General features: G+C 30.9%; 1 protein-coding gene across 1 annotated transcript in view; it reads right to left on the bottom strand.

Annotated features, from left to right (window-relative positions):
* Positions 1 to 3,941: 3,941 nt before the first annotated feature.
* The window catches only part of LOC106788325, a 7,708-nt gene continuing 2,064 nt past the window's right edge, over positions 3,942 to 9,585 (bottom strand). Inside the window, exons 2-10 of the mRNA XM_014751490.1 lie at positions 7,166 to 9,585; positions 6,668 to 6,906; positions 6,350 to 6,527; positions 5,572 to 5,726; positions 5,174 to 5,355; positions 4,981 to 5,092; positions 4,712 to 4,894; positions 4,376 to 4,618; positions 3,942 to 4,257 (exon numbers count right to left, since the gene is read on the bottom strand). The exon at positions 7,166 to 9,585 is cut by the window's right edge and continues 897 nt beyond it. Coding sequence (XP_014606976.1) covers positions 4,177 to 4,257; positions 4,376 to 4,618; positions 4,712 to 4,894; positions 4,981 to 5,092; positions 5,174 to 5,355; positions 5,572 to 5,726; positions 6,350 to 6,527; positions 6,668 to 6,906; positions 7,166 to 9,585 — 3,793 coding nt within the window. The 3' untranslated portion in view covers positions 3,942 to 4,176. The remainder of the gene's footprint in view (positions 4,258 to 4,375; positions 4,619 to 4,711; positions 4,895 to 4,980; positions 5,093 to 5,173; positions 5,356 to 5,571; positions 5,727 to 6,349; positions 6,528 to 6,667; positions 6,907 to 7,165) is intronic.

Raw genomic sequence — 9,585 nt, 5'->3', positions numbered from 1 at the left:
ATATATTTTTTTTCAAAATAGAATAAAATATATTTAATTAATAATTTCTCTCTCTTACATACCACATATTGATCCACCTTAGTTATGAATTCCACGACATCTTCATTTCTGTTATTGTTATTTTTATTTTCTTTTACTTCTTCGTTTAAATTATCTTCCGTATTATTAGATAGTTCGATATTTTCAATCTCATGCGTGGAAGTATGATTTTCTAATACTTTGTCATTCGGTATTTCATATTTTATTTCTTTCATTTCTTTCATTTGAATTTCTTCAATAACTTCTTTTTCTTCTTCTTGCTTTTCATCAATTTGCGTGTTAGCTATTGTTTCAGATTTATCGTCCGTTTCCTAAATTCATTTATCGTTTTAATTTTTAATTAAAAAAAAAAAAAGAAAAAAAATAATAACGAACGAATATAAAAACAAATTCAATTAATATATTTATAAACGAATATTTAATTATTACTTACACGATATATGCATTCCAAATATTCCCTGAAAAAAAGGAAAAAAAATAAAAAAAATTGAAAAAGAATTTTACGATTATATATATATATATATTTTTTTTTTTAACATATTAAGAAGCATAAAGCACTAGATTGCTACCTGATTTTATAGTTTGAACAAAAAATTAATTAAAACTTTTTCATCTTGATTTAATAATCGCAATAATCGCATAAATTTTGGATATTTTTCTTTTTTATCCTCCTAAATCTCGTTTTTATTATACATACACATATGTTTAATGATTATTATTTATATAATTCGTCTCTCTCTTTTGATTATTTTTGAATTATTTATTTGAGATTATCACATCTCATTGCATATTTATTATAATATATAATTGTGACTTTGACTTATATCACCGTTTTTTGATTTTTAATTATTTAATTATAATATATTTTATTCTACACATTAATCATATTTTATCTTATACGATTTATAATACGCGTTTATCAAAAGCAACAAATTGTATTTTAATTTGTAATGTAAAATTAATTTATGTTTTCTTTTAGAATTAATATTAATTATTAAAGAAAAAAAAAAAAATAAACGCGCAAATGTGAAAAAATTTGATTTTCTTATAATCACAAAGAGGATACATACACAAATAAATAAAACAAATAAATCGAATATACGTACGCGTTTTCGTATTTGTGTGTTCGTATATTTATTAGTATATAGCTCGGTGCTTCTTTGTTTCTTTTGTCTTCTTTTTTTTATTTTGTAAAATATCAATTTTAATGGCGTCATTTCCATAACGACCAACTTTATTAACAAAATTAAAATTAATAAATATTTCAATATCGTTAGTACACATTTTGTTTGTTTAATAATTGACCAATAAGTTTATTAGAAACAAAAATTAGAGTTTTTTTTTTTTTTATTTTTCCTACTCATAAAAAATATCACAGTGTGAAATATAAAAGAATAAAAGAAAAAAAAAAAACAAGAAATTATTAATTACATTTACACATTGAATTTTGTTGGCGTAAGAAAATTTAAGTTTGGAATAGAAAAATATCCGCCTACCGAAAAAAGAAAAAAAAATTAGAAAAAAATAATGCAGTAATAAATAAGCAATCGAATATGTAATATTAAAATAAAAATGAGATAACATACCCACTTTTAGAACAAATTATGGTTGAATTAATCGTAGAAACGTTCATTATTAATTCTCGTATAAAATTTGTATTTTTATCTTCTTAATTCGCTTAAAAGAAAAACTTTTAGGCATATCAAACAACACTATGCACCAGTCAACGTGGTTAAACTACGAATGCCATGCAATTAGGTTTCTGATATACATAAATCGATAAATTAGATTACATTTCGTAAACAAAACAATGTCGATATTTGATTTTTTGTAATCGACGTGACATCTCGTTGAAATGATTTCAACTATAACATAAATATCTTCTTTTTTGTTTGTTTTTTTTTTAAGTTCAAGCTCAATTTTGCAATGGTTCAAAAAGATAAGAGACAAACAAAATAGAAACGATAAATGCGAAAGTGTGCGTGTGAATATGTGTTTAATGTTTCAAACATTGTTTGCATTAAACGATATGACGTTGTTTTTTCCATGGCAACGAATTTTAGTATCTTCTTTTTATTTTTAACACACAAGAAGTTTTAAATAAAAAAAAATTAGAAATAATAAATTTTTTTAATGTCTTGCGCAAATAATAAAGGAAAATTGATTAATTAAATTACAGTTAACATTTTATTTTTTAACAGGTATATAAAAATAAGTAAATCTTTAATATACTAACAAATAACATTTGTAAATATATTCTAATCTTTAACAATTTCATGTATAATATATATATATATAAAAATAAATATTGAAATGAAAATAAGTGTGACAATTATTCTACGTACAGATAACGAAATTGATTATCCAACGAATGAATATAAAAATATAAATAAATATAAATTATAATAAATCGAAAATATAAAAAATAAAATAAATTTGTTGTAAAAAGAATATAGAATATATTCTACTGTATTACGTTTAATAACAAACATTAAAAAACAATTCATTAAAGAATATTTTGAAAGTTGTCTTCTTCTGTTTCTTCTTTTCTATATATATCAATAGAAAATGTATTAATTGTAAAATTAAATAGATGATTATAATGGTAAATTAAATCCTCACCCTTCTTACTCCCCCCTGTGGGTCGGGAGTTAGAATACACCCACAGTATCCCCTGCTTGTCGTAAAAGGCGACTAATAGGGGTTGAGTGTTGGGCTGATAACCTAACCTCGTAAAAAGCCACTTACTTATTAGGGAAACTTTAGGAAATGGAAGCTGGACCGAATCACTGATGTCAACTTTTACAAGGATACCAAGGAAACTTATTTTTGGTATGTAATACGAGAGAACGAGTTAATTATTATTTCATTAATAATATTGTTACAAATAATTGCAGAAAATCGTTGGAAATATTTTTTCAATCGTACAAACACACAAATACAATTCCATCGAATCGAATTTTAATCGTTACAATTTTTATCAAATTTCAATTAACAATATATTTTGTTTTTCGTTTCTCATTCTAAATGAAAACAATTCATTATTATTTTAATTAGATTATAATCGTATTTTCAAAAAAAAACAGTAATATACAATTGTTGAATATTAATTTTCGGTAAAAAGAAAGAAAAATATAATCGTTCCGATGGAATATAAATTTATTAAAGAAAATAAAAAAAATGTATTTCCCTCCCTAGAGATCCGTTTCGTTGGTTTGAAATGACCAAAAACAAAAAAAAAACAGAAAAAAAGACAGCAAATAAAAAATAAACAATAAAAAGAAGAAAAAAAAAATACCATCAAATAAAAAGGGGATTCTCCTCGATGCTATGTCGATTCGAATGTTTTCGCGAAAAGTAAAAATGCAGAAATTCGATTACACGATATATATATATATATATATATATATATTTCCTGTTAGTTCCGTTGTGTCGACACACACTTTCATTTCCCAATCTCGTCCATTTCAATTGTACGAGGTAAAATACGTAAAGCATAACGCGTTCAATGTTAGGATTTCGAATTCGATGACAACGGACGTGTATATATGTACATCTGTTACAACATATACACAAATAAAACTCGTTACCTATCCACGTGTGTATGTTTAACACGTTACACGTTCTACGCTCGTTTTTTTCTATTTCATATTATTTACAACATTTTCTACGCGTGTTACAATTAAATCAGCTTATTCCAAAGATCATTAACTTCATAGGCCCAATATTAACACTGTTCAAGTAAGGGCCTACTTCAGCAATACTTCAATTTTATATTTACCAAATGTAAAAAGTGTATGCACATTTAATATACTCGCGAGTTTACAAATAAACATTTTATTACAATGAATAAGATGTATGGTATTAAAGGGTAAGATTGATAATGATATTTTATGGTTTATCCATTTATTACAAATCTTGTTAATTATAAATTGATAATGACGAGTTTAATTGTTCTCATTCTTTCTGGTATTGTTTGAAATCATATACAATGAGGTGTTATTTTGAATCCCTAACGTCATTAGAATATCAATAGCAATAGTAGTGGGTCGAGTTGACGTTTTTGAATAGGTAGAGGAGGTGCATTGTGTTTGTTCCGCGTTGATAAGGTAATAAGCAGAATACTTTAGATGGTTCTCAGTGACAGTAATTGCAACGAGGATGACACTTGACTCCATTTTCTCCGCACCTACAGCCTCCGGATGTGTCACCTTTACCCTTTGGGATTTGGTGAAAGATAAAAAAAAGGATCGATAAAAGAAAAGTGTTATATTATGTATACGTTTGAAATATAGTTTTGTTTAAATCATTCTTGCAAGAATGTATTTGAACTTACTCCTGGTCCCCAACGTGGTCCTCGTGTTACCCAACATATTTCTGTTTTACACATCGAACATTTCAACCAATCGCAGCCCCACTTTTTCATGAGAACAACTGCACAAGTAGGACACGCCAATGCTTCACCCCTGTCGACCATTTCTTCAAGCATCGCTGCTGTCCTACGAGATTCTTGATCGGTTTCTTTAGATAATCTTAATTCTTGTTGATATTGTTTACAATTTTTTCCAGTATGCGCAGCCTAAAAACGTATTTTAACGAATTTACATATATATATTTTTCTTTTATTTTCGTTTTGATTTTCCTGCGATCGAATTAAGAAACAATATTTTACCTGACAGGTTAAACAATTATTGACACCGCAAACGGGACAGAGAAAATTGTTAACGTCATCGTCGTAATAACACCAACCAGGACAATCCGGTGTTTTGCAATGAAACGCATTATTACCAGCATTGTTCTCTGCTTGAGCAATCGACTTAGCAAGGTGTTGCTGATAAACTTCAGCTTCGACGAGCTAAACGTTATTCCATTGTATTTATATCTTTATTGATATTGTATTGTTCATTTTTATAATTAATGTTTAATCATAATCGGACTAACCGCTTTTATTTCACGTTCCTGAAGCGTTGACTCGCAGGTATATTCGGTGTCCCTGTATGGGCATTTTACTTCAGCATCTTCGCAATATTTTATTGTGTTTGCTATACATAATCTGAAAAAAAAAGAAAAAAAACAAATAATTATAAGATTATTCGATGAAAATGATTAGTTTTTGTTTTATAATAAGACATACTTGCAAAACATGTGTAAACAATCTCTAAGAATAACACCTTCACGTGGACCATAAGTTACGAAACATATTGGACACTCGATAGCTTCGGAATTTGGTATAACATCACAATTTTCCAATGATATTAATTCCTCGTAACGTTCCATTTTGACTTCCTCAGGTGTCTGTTCTTCCTCCGGTTCAACCTGTCCCTCCATATGAAAGAAATAAACAAAAAAAAATACAGAATAGGGTATATAAAAATATGAAGAAGACACGTTTAACAAAAATATATCCCAATACGTCAATGAAAAATCCAATATTTCGATTTATTTTTATACATTGAAATATAAAACGACCCATGTGCATATATGTTTTATTTTTATCAGATCGTTAAAATCAAAGGGTTAATCAATTTTTACCTGTTTATCGTAAGGAGTTACAGTAGTCGGTTTAACTTCCTCCTTCGTCGTTATTACTTTTTCTTCCGGTTGATGTATTTCCTTCTCAACCTTCGAAAGTTCTTCCAAGGAGTTTGATTTCCCGGCTTGCACTACGACGGAATCCTTTTGCAATTCTAAATAAGATTGGGCGAGGGGTGGGTAAGGGGGTGATGTGTGTGGGGGAGAAGGGGGACGTGTTTTTTATTCTCTTTTTTTTTTCCCTTACGGTTGTGCCCTCACGGATTTTAACGAGCTTTGGTATATTAGTAGTATACTTTTAGGGTGTTAACGTGGTAAAGTATTTTATCAAAATGCGAAGCCAATTATGAGAAAAAATGCTTTTAAAGTTTTAATTTTGGTTGTATACATGTTTATATTATCTTAATCTTTAACAATTATTTAATAATATACCAAAGCTCGTTTAAATTCGTGAGAGCACAACCGTAAGGTCTCTTTGTCAGCTAGTCGATAGTTAATTATTCAGAAAATCATGTTATTTTTTCATTTTTGAAGTTATACTTCTTTTGGCGCGTTTCGGAAAGTGAGGTTAGATGCGACCGAAAAATTGACACCACGAAGTTGTCGATATTTACGATGCGCGGGCAAATTGAAGTTATTTTTGAGGTTATTTAGTATAAGTATAACTTTTTACGTGCGTACATCAGTTTTTGTTTTTTTTTTTTTATTTATTTTGTCCCTTTTGTCTTATTTCTTATTTCTTTTTTCTTTCCTTCCTTTTTCCTATTTTAAAACTTACCCGGTGCAACGAGATATAAGAAAATAGGTGAACCATCGATCGCCTGTAATTCCTCGAGCGTAGTCTCATCACGATCAGCTAAATTCTTTCCAATAATCCAACGTTGCACGTTAGTTGGTATCTCGAATTCCGTGTAGACTTTAATCTTCAATTCGGCGACCGTCATTCTCATTGGTAACTACGATAAAGGTTGTGCGTTGGGGCTTTCGTTTATTTAACTTCTTAGAATTGTTATTTAATAAATGACTTCAAATACCTTAGATACCTAGATCAACCTATTGATGTTCGGTGGTTGATGCACAATTACACTCGACTTACCTGAAGAGGTATAGGTCCTTGATGCGCTAGTTTATCCTCTATGTACATATTAACCTTTATCGATCGATCTTTTAAACGAGCTGTACGTTGTCGTATAACCGAACAATGAATCTTTAATCTTGCCAATTCCTTTGCTAATCCTGCAGCTTGCTGATGATGACCCGAAGCTATTGCTGCTTCCAATTTTCTCAACAAACGATTTATTGCCAAGGTATTCATATTATTGTTCGTCGTGTCTTCTAAAAATATAAATGGAAGAGAAAAAAAACAAAATAAAGAATAATAATAATAATAATAATAATAATAATAATAATAATAATAATAATATTTATCGGTTAATATATTAAAATATATTATTAAAGCAAATAAATTTTTCGCGTCTTTTTCTCAGGATTCGCATTTAATTTGATTTATTTGATTTTATCGATCAAACTTGAGATATCTAGATTGGCTTAAATTATGAATCATTAATTATTGGATTATTATAGAATGAATAACCTTCTTTAGGTTCCTCGTCATATTGTAGAAATGGTCGTTCGTTCGAAGGAGATATATTTGATAATCCTACATCACTCTGAGAAGAATGAAGGATCCCTTTAGCACGTGAAGGATCTTCCTCATCACGTTGGTACTTCGTCGTGGGTGGAACAAGGGCGTTAGCGTAAAGCGATCGTTCGATTACATTCGCGTAAGTGTTTTCCTTGTGTAACTGTTGTTGCTGTTGTTGTTGTTGTTGTCCCTTGGTTGTCTTGATAGCTTCTATCACAGCGAAATCACGAGGACGAATCAATTGAAAAGTGTTCTTAGCTAATGCCAAACCCGAGACAGTTTTACCGGATGTCCTGTAAACGACATCTTCTTGTTTCCATCCTGTAGAGGAAGAAACTGAAGATGAAGATGAAGATGAAGATGTTGACGGTTGATTCAATCGACGTAAATTTCCACTCGTTTGCGAGGAAGAGGATACTTTTTGCTTTTCAATCTCATAATCTAACTGAGGTGCTTGATTTAATGGGGTTGCTTCCTTTTTCAATACGGATTTAGCTATATAAGATATCTTACTAGTACTTGGCAAGTAATCATTGTTAATCGATAATACTTCATCAGTTGACTTAGGTTTCTTTGGTTTCGGACGTTTCGGTAATGAATGTTTCATTTCTTTCAACATTTCTTTCAAATCTGTGGTAGCACGATCTTCCACGGTGTTCAACAACCTGCCCGGTGTCTTTTTATTTGGCTTGAATTTATTGTAAGTTGGTTCGATCAAACTACGATGAATCTCATCTTCCATCGGGATCGATTTCGTCGTTCGCATAATCGCCTTCTTTGCTTTCCCATCTTTCTCGGCTTCCACTAGGATGTCGAGCACTTTAGTCACTTTACTCGATATTCCTTCATCTTCTTCTTCTTCCTCTTCCTCTTGCCCTTCTACTTTTTTTTCTTTTTCTTTTTCTATTTCCTCTTCTTCTGCCTCTTCTGCTTCTTCAATAGATAATATCTCCCTGTCCTTGGGTACCTCGAGATTGGAAATTGGCGTAAGTTGAGAGGCATGTTTCGATTCTTTTCTAATACGCAATTGTCTTTCAATTTCGTCGAAAATATTTGAAAATTCTTTTTGCGTAGTCTCGAAGTTACGCTCGGACAATTTTCTAGGCTCTTTGGTTAACACATTTTCTATGCTTTTAGGGCTAGATGAATCACGTGGACGTGATAATAAGTATCCAACCTTACCCCCATCTCCACTTATTCCTCCCGAAACAACGTTATCCTTTTTCCTTTCTTTTTCCCTTTTATCGTTGAACCCAACTTGTTCGTTCTTAGATCTCATTTTTTCTTCCATCAATGGTAAGAACGTATCTTTGGCAGAAGTTAAAGGCTCGTTGTTCATTCGATTAGCAATTAGTTGACTTTGTAAGAATGATATCCTACTGGATGTTTCTTTTATCAATCTATCGTTGTTATCCTTTTTCTGTGGTAACTTATTTTCGGACGTTGCTAATTTACTTTCCAAATCTTTGCTCTCAACTTTAGTAGTCGTCGTCGTAGTTGTCGTAATAATTTTTGGTTGCTGGGGTAAAAAATATTTGGAAATATCTTTGTCGTATACCTTAACGTTTTGTCCTTGACAGGTACGGCTGAATTTCGATGAATTTTCTTTAAATTCCGTCTGTTCTATTCTAGTTTTTCTGATAACGTCCTGTTCAAATTTGGTACCCTGTTGATCCCTTCTACTAGCAAAGAAATTACTATTAACAGTGACCTTGGTTATATTACTGATGGCATTGAATTTTGATATCAATGCACGCGTACCGCGTTGTTTTGGTGATGAATTTTCCATCGCTGATGCAATCATGTCCTGTACGAGTTCTTCGTTAACGTCACTTGTCCTTTCAAAAGCTTCCGTGAATCTAGAAGTTTTTAAAAGCATCGATGCACGTGCACGGGCTTGTTCCTCTTGTACAATGGCTGCCGCTTCCTTGTCGAGCTCGCTTATGTTCGTTAAGATTGATAATCCTGATTTCCTTTTGACGTCGCGTTTTCTTTCCTCCGTTTGTCGTTCGCCACGATGAAAAAAACTTAATCTGGACAGGGATGAATCCGTGGAATAAGTAGAGGAAGATGTTAAACTAGATGACAATGATTGAGCACCGATTAACGTAGTTTCATCTTTGGAATCTGTCGTCCCGATTGTCGTACTCGAATTACGAAGTACATCGGCCTTTCTAGACGTCGTGGAATCTCGAGAATGTTCAAAGACGCTACGTTTGTACCAAGGTCGCGGCATGGCCGTACAAATAGTTCCCGTTTCACCGATTATACGAAAGTTCGTTGTATCCTGTTGAATATTTTCTAAATTTGTAGTAGTATTACCACCAGTTGTTAAAGTATCAACACCAATTATACCTAAATTTTTTATT

The sequence above is a fragment of the Polistes canadensis genome, unplaced genomic scaffold (assembly GCF_001313835.1).
Source record: "Polistes canadensis isolate GaletaPanama2010 unplaced genomic scaffold, ASM131383v1 scaffold_135, whole genome shotgun sequence".
In the NCBI taxonomy this organism is placed as follows: Eukaryota; Metazoa; Arthropoda; class Insecta; order Hymenoptera; family Vespidae; genus Polistes; species Polistes canadensis.
Note: the sequence above shows the minus strand (reverse complement) of the source record. Positions and strands in the feature narration are given on the sequence as shown.